The sequence below is a fragment of the Dermacentor variabilis genome, chromosome 7 (genome assembly GCF_050947875.1).
Source record: "Dermacentor variabilis isolate Ectoservices chromosome 7, ASM5094787v1, whole genome shotgun sequence".
Lineage (NCBI taxonomy): Eukaryota > Metazoa > Arthropoda > Arachnida > Ixodida > Ixodidae > Dermacentor > Dermacentor variabilis.
The window spans coordinates 155,371,314-155,386,591 of NC_134574.1; the positions used below are offsets into that span (position 1 = coordinate 155,371,314).

The window sequence follows — 15,278 nt, forward strand, 5'->3', positions numbered from 1 at the left end:
CCACCACGGCGAAATCGCAAGTTCGCGGCCAGTAAAGCTTTCTCGCTTCAATACTCGGTCTGCCAAACCTGTATCGCTTTGCGGGCGCTGTAGGACTGTAGGAATTGAAGCTATAGCTTCAATTCGTATATTGAAATATGTACCGTGAAGTAATTAATCAAGAAGGTAATTAGCGTAATTTTGTTACTCATCTCATTAAGAATTGAGATTTCTTGTAGAAGTAATGGCCGCCTCGTGAATTTCGATCAAGGGTTAGAATGACGCTATTTGCCACAGGCATTAAAAAAAAAGAACTTGGTGCCGATAAAAAAAAGTACCCTATATAGTACAGTGGCTAGAATAATATATGGGAAGTTGTCGCTAGTGGGTTTCTCAGCAAACTAGGGATACGAAGTGACCGTCCAATGTAAGCTCTGGGTGTTTGATTTTATCTTATTTTATGTGCCTCTCTGTGCCCGAATTCATGTACTTTTCTGTGACCTGCCTTCATGTTTGATGTATTATTGTTTATTCATAAGTACGCTGAATTTACGTTCCAGTGCGCTTTATGTGATATCATCTGTGAGCTTCTTTCATTCTGCTGTTTCAGGTCATTTATGTCACCTGACTCCAAGTGTGACTTTTTCGTTCTTGTTACCTTTCTGTTGTTCAGTGCCGGCTTATTTATAGTGATAGGTTGACGACGGAAATAAAGAAAATTGAATCCAACAGTGACTAGAATTAAAGTTTTTCGTTTAAATGCAACAAATCTCGTCAAATTTAATGCAGTGGTTGCCGAGATAAACGAATTGACCTTTTTGATGTATTTAGATAGGAGCGCCCGAGCTAAAGCTTCCTCTTAATTACATTTGGTGGAAATATCAAGCATGTTACGGGTGGATGTGCGGACGAAGTTCAGCGCTTGAAAATATTACGGAGCCGTCGTATACAATATTTCTGTGTCCTGGGGAAATTGCGTGTGGCACAGAGTTCTCCAGACTATGTGCTCGCCCGAGCTCGTTAGTTGTACATAGCAGAATGGGTTTCCGGCAGAACGTTGTGACACGGACAGGAAGAGACGACACTCGCTGGACTATCAACAGAGCTCTCATTTGCTGGAAATGTTTGAGTGTCTCAGAAGATATTAATTACATTTGGTGGAAATATCAAGCATGTTACGCGTGATGTGCGGACGAAGTTGAGCGTTCAAAAATATTATGGAGTCGTCGTACACAATATTTTTCTGTGTTCTAGGTAAACTGAGTTTGGCACAGTGTTCTCATTTGCTGGAAATGTTTTTGTCTGTCCCAGACAGAGGTTACTTACGTTTGGAGGGAATAGCAAGCATGTTATAGGTGATCTGCGGATGAATGCGAGTGCTCAAAAGCGTTATACAGCTGCTGTACAGATTATTTTGCTGTGTTGCAGGAAAACTGAACATGGCACCGAGTTTGAACTTGGTGGTAATGTGTATGGGGGGCGAAGCGGAGGAGTAAGAAGGAGGGAGTATGTTAAGGGTAATTTGTGGTGAAATTTTAAAGTATGTGGGTTGATTAGGGGCTTTGCAGATAATTGCTATTTTCAAGTTTTCTCCTTGTTGATAGGCGCTAATCGAAGCGCGTATAATATTCCCCCGGTGTCATCGGGGACCTTCGTAAAGATAATTAATATCCTCGAGCAATTTATTGTACATTATTATGAGCATTGCCTTCAATCCTTTTCAAGTTTTACTTAGAAGTGATTACGTTTCGAGATATTTGTTTCAGGTGTCCACTATTCGGATGAATGCAGAACTGTATGAGTGATTACAACATTCCTGCTGTCAGCTGTCGTAAAAATCGACACCTCTTTATTCTGTGCCGTTGCACCGTTACAGACGACGAAAGGCATCTGTGAAGTTGCGTTCGGAATACCGTGAGTTGACGAAATTCCAATACGCAGCATCAATGTCAACTTACCACGCATGATCTTAAACATTGATCTCTGTGTTCAGGCCATGTAAAACACTTTTCTTAACGACAAGAAATATGGGCATTCGCTTACTTTATCCAAGTACTGTAAGAGTTGGGGTCGGGCATGTCAAAGGGGGTAGCTAGCCCATGCCGTCGTCCGACTCATCCACGCTATGGACGTAGTTGAAAGGAAGAACATGTTCTCATCGAGAACGAGGAGTACTGAGTTTATTTACAATATCTTCATGAAGAGGGGAGAACATTACAACTCATCATTCTAGCACGAATTAAGTGAAACACAACGAGGAGCCGAAAAAGGCTTTGAAAGCCCTCTATGTCCTCCCTAGATCCCTAGGCCAGGAAAACGGTCGTCCAACTTTCATCCAATGGGAGCGTCCAAAGTTGTCGAAGGACCTGCGTTGAGGGCGAGGGTTCACACAGTCACTCCCGCACCTTTGTTTCATGGAACACACAGAAAGGAGGGGGCTTCGTAGGCAGCGGTTGTCACGCTCGTCTCAAGCAGGCGCGTCCAATTGGTTCCTGGGATGATCCTGCCGTTAGCTGGGGCATTTGTCAAACGACCATGGCAGTTACCGGAGTCTGCAAGGGAACGCTTTAGAACACACTTTTCCTGATGTGTTCTTGCTACCGGTGCTCCGTGAAGGCGACAGTTAACAAAGAAAAGTAAAGCCACGGTCGCTCGATGGAAAGGCACACAAGCAGCTGTGCGTCAAGTTAACTATCTACGCTCCTTTCAGATGGGCACTGACTATATTTCACTACAACACTGACAAACGCCGGCGATTTCCTGGCGGTGTCATCTCGTGCACCATCGACGGTGATGCTGATCTGAAAATTGGCAGTGGCTTAGCTCGGCTATGCCAGCATATACGTAGTGAAAGCTAAGACATAGCATGGTTAGCCTTGGTTAATCTTTGCAAGTCCAAGTTAGTCTGGTTGTCTAGCTATGTTGCGGCGTTTAGCCAGTCGTTCGGCGTGCTGTTCGTCTGTTTCCTGGGCGATTCATTTCCTCTTCATCTCGTTCCGATGTCGATTCCATGCCTCCTCCTGCTTATCAGAATTGTCGCCATCCATACTGCCGCCTCAACAGTGGTTGCGGCGTACGCGAGCTCTCCTTTCCAATCCTACGACATGTTATCAGCCATGCGACGCAGCTGGCGAAGCGAACGGAGGCGAGCGCAACGACGAGGAACGCGGTGTGATATCAAACGACGGCGGCGGATAGGCGCGGCGTTGCGCAGCGGCGGAACACCTGTGGCTTGGTGCTACTAGTGGCGCATGCGCAGTAGTGACTATAGGGAGCGAGAGAGAGAGAGAGAGAAATATCCGCGGCGAGGTGCGCGTTGTGACGTCATGTGCCTCCTCGGAGCACCACCACGGCGAAATCGCAAGTTCGCGGCCAGTAAAGCTTTCTCGCTTCAATACTCGGTCTGCCAAACCTGTATCGCTTTGCGGGCGCTGTAGGACTGTAGGAATTGAAGCTATAGCTTCAATTCGTATATTGAAATATGTACCGTGAAGTAATTAATCAAGAAGGTAATTAGCGTAATTTTGTTACTCATCTCATTAAGAATTGAGATTTCTTGTAGAAGTAATGGCCGCCTCGTGAATTTCGATCAAGGGTTAGAATGACGCTATTTGCCACAGGCATTAAAAAAAAAGAACTTGGTGCCGATAAAAAAAAGTACCCTATATAGTACAGTGGCTAGAATAATATATGGGAAGTTGTCGCTAGTGGGTTTCTCAGCAAACTAGGGATACGAAGTGACCGTCCAATGTAAGCTCTGGGTGTTTGATTTTATCTTATTTTATGTGCCTCTCTGTGCCCGAATTCATGTACTTTTCTGTGACCTGCCTTCATGTTTGATGTATTATTGTTTATTCATAAGTACGCTGAATTTACGTTCCAGTGCGCTTTATGTGATATCATCTGTGAGCTTCTTTCATTCTGCTGTTTCAGGTCATTTATGTCACCTGACTCCAAGTGTGACTTTTTCGTTCTTGTTACCTTTCTGTTGTTCAGTGCCGGCTTGTTATATTATTTTGTATAAATAATGTATTCGTTCTATGTGGAAAAAGAGCAGCCGGCGCCACCTGAAGGCGCTAATGTCTGTTAAATATTATGTAGCAGAAAGGATTAAAAAAAACGGGCCATACTATGGATATACCGGCCCGGGAGGTTCGGCCGTGGTTTCTGACGACATATTTCTCGACGTTGGCTTTCTTTTTTCCCCTAACTATGACATCGCCTTAGAGAGGCACCACAATGCTTTTGCTGTCCTTTAGCGCGAACAGATAGTATTGGCCCTCGACTAAAGATAGCTTGCGTAACGGCCCACCCGCACGCGCCCGAGCAAGCGCTGTCAAACCCGCGCAAGCCGACTTTCTATTAATGGGCCGTGCACATGGATGGAGGCGCCGGCACACGTCGCGGTTGCACGACACCGCCGCAGAGGGCCGCTGCCTGTCTCTTCGCTGATTTCGAGACGTGCACGCTGCATCGGGCGCCGCTGCCTGCTCGCTCCGCCGCCGCACGTTCTTCCTTATCTCTCGGAGAAACGATGTGGCTGCTGGCGTGCTTCGCGCCGGCTGCTCTCCTGCTCGCCCTGTTCGCCTACAACAGGCTGTCCACGAGGCTCTGCCGGTGCAAGGCCGACCTGAGCGGACGAACGGTGGTGATCACGGGAGCCAACACCGGTGAGCGAGCGGCTTCCGCCTTGCGTCGTCGTCTGCGGCGGCGGCTCGGGTGACGCTTGTACGTTCGCTCGCTCGCGCACGTAAACGCACACGCAGGTATCGGCTACGAGACGGCCCGCCTGTTGGCACTACGTGGCGCGCGGCTCGTGCTCGGCTGTCGCAACGAGGAGCGCGCCAGGCGCGCCGTCGAGCGGCTGGCCGCGGAGACGCGCAGCTCGGCGGTCAGCTGGCTGCCGCTCGACACGTCGAGTCCGGACTCGGTGCGCGCCTTCGTCGAGCGCCTGCTGCGGCTCACGGGTGGCCGCGTGCACGTGCTGGTGAACAACGCGGCCATCACGGCCGACGACGGCCGCCGGCGACTGACGGCCGAGGGCCACGAGCTGGTCTGGGCCACCAACTACCTGGGCCACTACCTGCTAACGCGTCTTCTGCTGCGTGAGCTCCTGAACGTAGTTTGTGTGCTCGGAGTGAAGGAGGTCGAGCTTTCGAAGTAGTCGCTAGAGAAAAAGAAAGATAATGCTGAAAGTATTGTTCTGCATTACAGCGCAGAGGACAAAGACGAGGAGGCACAGAAAGGAAACGACCACTGACACTTTTATCAATCTGAACGGAGCCATTGTAAAGTGGCACTAAAGAGAGCGAGAGAAAAAAAAAATCAGTGCAGGTTGATAGAGTATTCTTTCAAGTTTGTATTTGCGTTAGTGTCACGGTAGTAGGTTGATTAGCAGAAGAGAAAATGAAAGTCGAAGTTCCTTAATTGCGCGCCAACACATGAGCTCGTTACGTCAGTCCGACGTCACTATTGCAAAGGATGTTTTCGTATTATTATATTTTTGTATTATTTCTCAATAACTAGGCCCGAGCAGACACCGTCAAATTCATGACGTAATGGCATGCCGGGGCGTGGACTTCGAAGTGGCGTCAACACGCGTCTTTACCTTTTTTGTGTCTTCCAGTTTACGAAGCTTCCTGTTTAGTAAGAGTGGCTTTTCACTCTCTCTGTCTCTCTCTCTCTCATATATATATATATATATATATATATATATATATATATATATATATATATATATATATATATATATATATTTTGTTACAAGCACGGGGAAAATGGGTTTATTTAGGCGTGCGAGAGCAGGAACGGCAGGCTACGAAGAACAGGAATGGCCGCTGCACAGTCTTCGTTCTCCTCTTCCCCTCTCTTCTTGATCCCCGCGTCCCTTTGACGCGCTTGGACGTAACTATATATATATATATATATATATATATATATAATTTTTGCTGTCTCTTTATAGGCACTGGCTATTTATGGTGTTGGGCTGCTGAGCACGAGGACGTGGGATCGAATCCCGGCCACGGCGGCCGCATTTCGATGGGGGCGAAATGCGAAAACACCCGTGTGCTTAGATTTAGGTGCACGTTAAAGAACCCCAGGTGGCCGAAATATCCGGAGTCCTCCACTACGGCGTGCTCATAATCAGAAAGTGGTTTCGGCACGTAAAACCCCATAATTAATATTTTTTTTTCTCTATAGGCACCCTGCAGGTCAGTTTGCGCGCGACCTCTGCGCCATCTACAAGTCCACAGTCTGGGGCGGCCAGCGCTTTTCAGAATTGACAGCTGAGCGCTAGAACACACAGCCTAAGGAGTGGCGGAAGCAAATCCAGACGCTGCGTACATTCGCAGTGACACTTTCGATCGCTTATCACGAGGCAACACTGTCCGAGTTGCAAAAAAAAATGTCGAAGTACGCATGCTCTGCTTATGGCTGCACGCGTTCGCCGTCGATATCAGTAGCGCGAACAATTGTGAGCTCAATGCGCAGTGCGCGACACTCAGACGAGCGACGAAAAGCGAGCCACTGTCGTTTGGAAAGGTGCATCATTTCCAGCGCCTCTCTTATAGCAGCCGCTGCCGGCGATATCGGGGCGAAAGAAATGAAAACGTCGTAGCGATCACTGAACGGTGCACGGTGCCTATGCTTTCATCTCGCACATGTTCGTCGATATAGGGCGTATCATTACTGCCAATGTCCAACAGTAACTACTCGGAAAAAAAGTAACAGAAAACGTGTTGACTAAGTAGTTAATTGCCTAATTAGCAAAGCCACCGCAATTTCAGGAGGGCTACCTACGGCCTGCTCACGTACATATTTTCACTTTTATTGTTATTTATGTAATGCCTCAATTATTTCTCCGCGCTCCAACGAGCTGCGTTTGGTGCGTGTAGCTCCCACATGTGTGCTGCCGCATTCGAGTGGGTGGCCATCTCAAGAATAATATGATCGCCGAGGCGTTTGTTAAGATACCGTGTTGTCTTTGTCCTTTGCGCTGTGTAATAAGGAACAAAAATAAGCTGGTTCAATTTATCATGCTCCTAAACACTGGAAACATAATCGCCGTCAATCTCATGTGTAGTCCCCCCTCACATTGAGGAGCTTTTATTTGAGCGTGGGGGAAAGGATAACAAAAGCTTAAAAAAAGAGAGAGCAGACTGGTGGGCTTGTTGGTACTACATAACTTGAGGCAAAGCGCAAAAAAGAAGAAAAACACGAGAGGACAATAGAAGGAAACGAAGACACAGCGCTGTGTCTTAGTTTCCTTCTCTTGTCCTCGTGTTTTTCTTGCGCTTTGCCTCAAGTTAAAAAGATGCTTCTAATATAGAGCAATATTGCGATAGGAACCAGAGATTTTATGACATAATGAACGCAACTGCAGTGCTGTAAAGATATGTTCTGAGTTTGAGTTGGTGATACAGCAATACAAAAGTGGTCTTCGATACGCGAACCCTCGATTTCTCACTCCTACTCATTTTCTTTCATTCTTTCTATATATATGTTGAGAAAGCTGTGCAGCATGTCCCCCGAACAAACATGCACGAAGTACTGAAAGTGCACGTATCTGCAAAATTACCCTCTTCTCAGTTGCTCATGAAAGTCTAGACTTTCACGGCAGGCCGTCAGCACATTTGATTGCTGACAAGTTCTTTCGGCTACTTCTGGGGAACCACGCAAGGGATGTCACCGACAAGAACGCGAAATCTGCGCCGCACTCGTGTAATGCATAAAGAAAATGTTTTAGGCTGTAGGTGCACGAAAATGTCCTATTTATTGAAAGATAACGAATGCTCTAATAAGCCTACTACTTTTTTTTCCCTCTGGTATGGAATAAGCAGTCGGCTACGAGCTCGTGTACGTAAGGCGCGGAACATAATCGTTCGATCTGGTTAATCCGGTGAAATACCGAAAATCTGAAGCTTCTTGTTCCAAAGAATAAGACGACCGCTTGACAGGGAGCAACACGTGACGCTTAATTATATATATATATATATATATATATATATATATATTACTGCAGCGTCTGTTGTCTCCTTTGTCCAGGCTCGTTGAAGCTTTTCTATATGCAAGCCGATTGTGCACTTTTCGCGCATCTTCGGCAAGCTGTCAGTCAAGAAGGGAACTGAAAAACACAACCACTTCTTTGTGCAACGACGGTAAAATAGCCAAAACACTTCTAATTTTCGCTCATATCAAAAGAATGCCACAATAAAGCTTCGTAAAGTACTTTTTTCAATAATAAACTCCGAAAATCGCCATTCCGATCAACCTCGAAAACACGGACAACTTCATACGACCCCCCGTAAGAGGAACAAAGTAAGAGAGCTACATCGATAGCCTTGGAATTAGTACGAAGTGTTTCTTGATCGCAGTCGCAGTACGACACTATCGTGAGGCTTATAGCACGTGAAAAGACAAGGACGAAGGAAGAACGTGACACACACAGGCGCAAACTCGCAACAATCTTTATTTCGAGCCATGCCGATGTCATTACCAACAAGCCCAAATCACTGCATTACAGTATGACACTATAGTTTTCTCAAACGATGCGGTGCAGCGACGCTACTGGAATGCGCGCCCTCTCGCGTCGTCAACCTGACGTCAGTGGTGCAGCAGCTGGCGCGCATCGACTGGGACGACGTGCAAGGCCTGCGCGGTCCCTGGGCAGCCGGCCGCGCTTACTTCAACTCCAAGCGAGCCATGCTCCTCTTCACTGCCGAGCTGGCCCAACGTCTGCGTGGAAGCGGTATATATATACGCTGCTTTTGCTTTGTTTGAAGTATGGGAGGGAAAACGAAATTCCGGCAGAACCCACCTCACGATGTGAATGCCGGCGTTAACGCGATCGTGGCTTTGAAACAATAGTGTAGCGACACACACCGCATTGCCAACGCCGAAACGCGTCGTCTCTCGCGCCTCCCAGGGGGACATGCTGCGCCATCTGGAGGCACCGCCGCGAAGTTCGCGCGTGGCGAGTGTGAGCATAGACATCCAGACATGATTTTCTAAATGTACAGGGTGTTCTAGCTAACGTTGGCCACGCTCTTAAAAGTGAAATATAGGATATACGAGGACGACGCAACTAGTGGTATTCTGTCCGCAATGAGGTACCGTACCAGGAGGATTTTTTCCTTATTATCGAACTATCGACAGTTAGATTAATGGACAAATTCTTTAATTACTGAATTGAGGGTGCGAATTTCGATAGAAAAGTAATAGCTGTGTTTCAAAACGCCCTGTTCAGTTGGTTTCAGTCTGCAATGTCTCGCGTAATTTTCTTTTTTTCGCGTTATAAGGAAAACGCGCGACATATGAAAGTAGCCGCATAATTACGCGCCCGCGTGCCGCGGCACTGCAGCGGTCCGCGGGCGTTACTGCGGGAAAAATTAACTATGCTCTTTGTTTTTTATCCTCCTCCTCAATGCTGCTGCGCACTGCATTGGCTTCACGCGGAAACGGTCGCTCGCAGTTCGCGGTGACTAACGCCGATACCTATGCCCGGCGCCGACACTTTCACGTGGCCGCCGAGAAAGCATAGTTAATTCTTCCGATTGACCATGGAGGAAGGAAAACAGTTAGGAGAGAGGGCATTACTTAACGCAGCCAGCCTTTGCAAGCGAACGCTCCGTGAAACCAGCTTAGTGGTGGCCCAACGCGTGACCTCTTGCGTCGAGATCACGGAGCAAGAATGGAGATTTGCTCAGACGTTGCGTTCCCAGTAGCTATGGCAGTAGTTCTTGTTCGGTGCGCACGTTGCTGTGCAATCACGTGTTGGGCCGACAGGTTTGGCTTCAATCGCGTTGTGCGATGCTCCCTCCCGACTTTTTTCTTCCTCCATGCGAGTAACGCCTGGGATTGCAGTGGTCCGCAATGGTACAGCGGCGAGCGTTACACGGACCAATAATCGTGCATATATATATATATATATATATATATATATATATATATATATATATATATATATATTTCCCAAACTGTGCTGCGAAGTACGTGGGCGTGCCGTTTAGGGCAGGTTTGATTGCGCATATCTCCAAATTGGTGTCATATTCTAGAAATTCATTCTAATTGTATACGCCTTGCAAACTCACCGGCTACGATTCGTACACACCAATATGTGCCCTACAATTAATAATTAAAAAGTTATTTAGCGATTATTTTAAAAAGAAATTGAATATGTGTTTCGATTTCTCCTGCAAGTAATGTCCGCCTCTCAGAATAATCCATGCTAAACTACAAGAATATTGTTATTTGCAACAGGGGGATTTAAAAAAAAATTCAGTTAAACTTAGAAGGGATCGCGGAGCCAGCTGTGGAAGACGACGACGACAAAGGCGCGAGCAGCAGTGGCACGAGCGCGAGGGGCAGTACTGGAACACTGGCTTCATGAACGGCATCGGAGCCAGCTGTGGAAGAAGACGACGGCGAACGCGCGAGCAGCAGTGGCACGGGCGCGAGGGGCAGTATGGGAACGCTAGCTTGATGAGGGGCGTCGAAGCCAGTTGTGGAAGAAGACGACGAAGGCGGGAGCAGCTGTGGCACGGGCGCGAGGAGCAGTATGGGAACGCTGGGTTGATGAGCTGCATTGGAGCCAGCTGTGGAAGAAGACGACGACGAAGGCGCGAGGGGCAGTATGTGAACGCTGGCTTGATGAGCGGCATCGGAGCCAGCTGTGGAAGACGACGACGAAGGCGCGAGCAGCAGTGGCACGAGCGCGAGGGGCAGTATGGGAAAGCTGGCTTGATCAGCGGCATTTTAGTCAGCTGTGGAAGAAGGCGACGAAGGCGCGAGCAGCAGTGGCAGGTGCGTGAGGGGCAGTACGGGAATGCTCAGTTGATGAGCGGCATCGGAGCCAGCTGTGGAAGAAGACGACGGAGAACGCGCAAGCAGTGGCACGAGCGCGAGGGGCAGTATGGGAACGTTGGCTTGATGAGTGGCACTAGAGCCAGCTGTGGAAGAAGACGACGACGAAGGCGCGAGCAGCAGTGGTACGAGCGCGAGGGGCAGTATGTGAACGCTGGCTTGATGAGCGGCATCGGAGCCAGCTGTGGAAGACGACGACGAAGGCGCGAGCAGCAGTGGCACGAGCGCGAGGGGCAGTATGGGAAAGCTGGCTTGATCAGCGGCATTTTAGTCAGCTGTGGAAGAAGGCGACGAAGGCGCGAGCAGCAGTGGCAGGTGCGTGAGGGGCAGTACGGGAATGCTCAGTTGATGAGCGGCATCGGAGCCAGCTGTGGAAGAAGACGACGGAGAACGCGCAAGCAGTGGCACGAGCGCGAGGGGCAGTATGGGAACGTTGGCTTGATGAGTGGCACTAGAGCCAGCTGTGGAAGAAGACGACGACGAAGGCGCGAGCAGCAGTGGTACGAGCGCGAGGGGCAGTATGTGAACGCTGGCTTGATGAGCGGCATCGGAGCCAGCTGTGGAAGACGACGACGAAGGCGCGAGCAGCAGTGGCACGAGCGCGAGGGGCAGTATGGGAAAGCTGGCTTGATCAGCGGCATTTTAGTCAGCTGTGGAAGAAGGCGACGAAGGCGCGAGCAGCAGTGGCAGGTGCGTGAGGGGCAGTACGGGAATGCTCAGTTGATGAGCGGCATCGGAGCCAGCTGTGGAAGAAGACGACGGAGAACGCGCAAGCAGTGGCACGAGCGCGAGGGGCAGTATGGGAACGTTGGCTTGATGAGCGGCACTAGAGCCAGCTGTGGAAGAAGACGACGACGAAGGCGCGAGGGGCAGTATGGGAACGCTGACTTGATGAGCGACGTCGGAGCTAGCTGGGAAAGACGACGACGATGAGCGCGCGAGCAGTACTGGCTTGATGAGTGGCATCGGAACCATAGAAACTCCATGATCGGAACTAGCTGTCGAAGAAGACGACGAAGGCGCGAGCAGCAGTGCCACGAGCGCGAGGGGCAGCATGGCAACACTGGTATTATGAACGACATCGGAGTCAGCTGTGGAAGAAGTCGGCAAACACGCGAGGAGGTGTGCGCGCGCGTTCGCGCGGTTATGCCGACGCCGACGCTCAACCCAGGAGCTGCGCTATAAAATGTGCACAGTGATTGGCTTTATTTTGGTCCGCCGAGAGAGAGAGAGAGAGAGAAAGATTCTTGATTGGGGAGTGAAAGGTGGGGCTAAGTGTAGCGCGTTAACTGCCTCTCAATAGAGGACGCAGGGTCACGCGGGGTCGCCTTTCTGAGAGAGAGAAAGCGAATGGGATGGCTTCACGGAGAGTTGGCTTGCGGAGGCTGGCAAGGTTGGCTGCATGAAGTAATGCTAATTTGTTTCCTTCCTCCATGGTTTGAATGTTATCGTTATAACGCCGCGACATTCCGGCATGCAGGCGTGAGCGTGTGCGCAGTACATCCCGGTGTGGTGAACACGCCCGTCGCCCGAGGCCTAACGCGTGTGGGAGAACCCTGGTTCGGCTTGCTGTCCACCTTATTCGGAGTCAAGGTGCGTACCTCTGGTGCCGTATACATGTATGCATGCATGGTTACGTGACCGGGGTATACAGATTATCACACGTACATTGTTTTGCTTCGTTTGTGGCGACGGTTTCCTTTTACTAGGCTATCACTTGTGTCTATCTGTCGCTTGGCGCAAAACGTGCATATACTGCATTCGAAATTTCTTTAATGTTGTCGCGAATCTATACCGAAAGAACCCAGTTGACCGATGCCGAAAACTGTGTAGTCTATAACTTAATACAGCGTCTCAAAAGGTCTCTATCACGGTCGACGTTGTGGGCACGAATGTATACGTGAGCACCAGCGATTACTCTGAACCAGACGCACACGTGACCTATGATATCGTATTCGAGGACATACGGCTCTTCTCGTCGTTATCGTTGCCGTCTTCCGAGTGCTTGCTTTTCTCGACAAAATTTCGCCCACTTGAGCGTTAGTTTCTGAACTCAGTTTTTTTCAATAGCTACGTTTACAAAAACCCGACAAAGGCCAGTCGAGTCGGCTTGTCGAGCAGGAAAAAGCGGTCGTCATGTTCATATAAACGCTGTATACCGACAGTCTTCATAAAAAAGCGCTAAAGACGAAGTCGAGGGAACCCGTACGAACACATACGTCCTATGTGTTCCTTCGTCTTTAGCGCTTTTTTATGAACCCAAATCAAGGTATTGTTGCTATATACCGGGTCGGACCGAGTGAGCTTCGATGCGAGTTCGGTCAACCCGCCTGCAAGGGTGAGTTGACTCGCCCAACCCGCTTGGCAAGACGCATATATAAACGCGGTCACATCTGGCATGGGTCAACTCGACTTCTGACTCGACCCGCTCGCGTCGAGTTCATGTAAGCGAAGCTGTATGCGTTGTTTGGTGCTTCACCATCGATATGTACAACGTGACAATATTGCAGACTGTGCGCGAGGCCTGCCAGACGACTGTGCACGCGGTTGTGGCGACGGACCCATGCAGCGGCTGGTACCTGTCCGACTGTCGTGCTCGGTGGCCAGCCGCCCGCTGCCCCGACGACGAGCGGGACGCAGGCCGCCTGTGGGCGCTCAGCGAGCTCGGCTTTCCGGCGTTGCCGCCGGTGGGAGAAGGAAGTCGATGACTCGTCGCCTCTGCAGCCCTGTCTCGAACGGTCGCGCTCATTCAGTGCTGCACCGCGTGAGAGGCCATGCCTCCCTGCAGTGTGCTCCACGCACCTCGGACCCCTTTTATGCGCCCACGTATACAGCAGGGCTGTTCCCGTAGTGCGCGGTTATATCACGTGCGGAATTCGGGACGCGACGTCTGTAGGCCGGAGTTGGGCGGACTATGTAGGAAGGCTTATAAGGCGCCATTTTGGACGTCGAGTGAGAGCGCTATTCGCCACTTCCTCCCCGGTTTTGGAGTCCGTCTCTCGCCGAGTGAACTGTGCCAATTCTGGAGACCGCGTAATCAAAAGTGGTGAATTGGTGGGCCGATCCCGAACCCTGTGCACGATGTTTCCTCGCGAGGAGTTTAACCTTCCAGAGCCCAACGTACCGTTTTTGATACGTTGAACTTCTTACCTGAAAATACTTATTTAGGCGCGAGAAACTTAATGGGAAGGACCGTGTGGTAACATTTTTGATACCCCGGTGCTAAGTTGCAGCAATGGACAGTTCAAGAAACGAACTGACTACTGCATTGATATTGTGATTACATATTAACTGTGTTTTCGTCTTGTATGTGGCCCATTCGTGGCCAGGAATGAACTTGAAAAACTCGTTTATTGTTGTGGAATGGCGTCTGCGATTTGTGGAGCTTGTGTGGTCTGTAACGCGGGCTGAACCTAGTGGCAGTGCAGTCAAAGGTAGGTGTGTCAGAGTGTTTTTATTTAACTGGACTTTAGTCACTTTAACGACAAATCGGCCTTTTGGGGCGCCGTGGCTAACTCTTAGGGATCTTTTGATGGCCAGCGTTTCTGGCATTATTGTAAGATGAACTGCTTCGCTGGCCATCAGGCACAGGAACTGTAGAAGAAGCGAAATGGTGAAATGTTTTGTCAAGCACACGCTGCTCTACATAATGGAAACATTCATCTTGGGTTTTCGGCGCTTCTTTCGCACTTGGTTCAGAAGTCACCACCGCGTGGAAATATAATCGAATAGAAAACAAAGCAGCATATACCTGCCGACCTGCGTTTCATACATCTCACTTTATCACCAATGATTTACCTTTCGACGAAGCACACAAGCGCCAACGAACTTGCAGTGCAGAACGTCGTATTGCTTGTTGAAGTGTGGTAACCATAGCAACGGTGTTGTCTCCATACGTGACGCTGATTTGATGGCCGACGCCAGGGATCCGAGGTTCAGCCGGGGCTATAGAAACATAAAAAAAAGTTTGTTCCTTAATACCTTGTGGCTTGTTTACAGTGGGGCCAAACTAAAGTTGTTGGGCGAAGTGACGCGCTGCTTCAATGTTCAGGTAAACAGTGCAAACTTTATTTAAGAGTTTACCCTCAAGGGTGCAAAAGGCTTTACAGTGTGCGCTGTCACGAACCTCACGAGATGCTTACATAAACCAGCAATTAATCCTGCCGCTATTAAGCGAGTTGGGTTTCATATATCACAACTGTACCTATACCTTAAGCACAGCTTTTCTTAAAAAATACAACTATCTTTACTGCATATATGGGACCTCCATAGACCACAGTAGAGGTTTCATTTAATGTCCCAAAACCTTCGTTTCGACAAATTTTCAACGGGCATTCGGCTACACTCAAAATATAAGCGACATTGAAGGGGTAATTAAGCGCTATATAAGAAAAATACGGGTCGTACAATTGTCTTTATATTGTTCTATGAAAACG

General features: G+C 49.1%; 1 protein-coding gene across 1 annotated transcript; it reads left to right on the forward strand.

Annotated features, from left to right (window-relative positions):
- Nucleotides 1–4,339: 4,339 nt before the first annotated feature.
- Nucleotides 4,340–15,278, forward strand: LOC142588229 (retinol dehydrogenase 12-like). The gene is made up of 5 exons (XM_075699783.1): nucleotides 4,340–4,649; nucleotides 4,746–5,084; nucleotides 8,540–8,728; nucleotides 12,323–12,435; nucleotides 13,353–15,278. Exons 1-5 carry the CDS (start codon nucleotides 4,358–4,360, stop codon nucleotides 13,548–13,550), a joined length of 1,131 nt encoding a protein of 376 aa, XP_075555898.1. The 5' UTR covers nucleotides 4,340–4,357; the 3' UTR covers nucleotides 13,551–15,278.

Coding starts and splice junctions, on each gene's coding strand:
- LOC142588229 (XM_075699783.1), top strand. CDS start 4,358: ATGGATGGAGGCGCCGGCACACGTCGCGGTTGCACGACACCGCCGCAG. Junction 8,729..12,322: donor CCAACGTCTGCGTGGAAGCG/GTATATATATAC, acceptor TCCGGCATGCAG/GCGTGAGCGTGTGCGCAGTA. Junction 12,436..13,352: donor CCACCTTATTCGGAGTCAAG/GTGCGTACCTCT, acceptor ACAATATTGCAG/ACTGTGCGCGAGGCCTGCCA.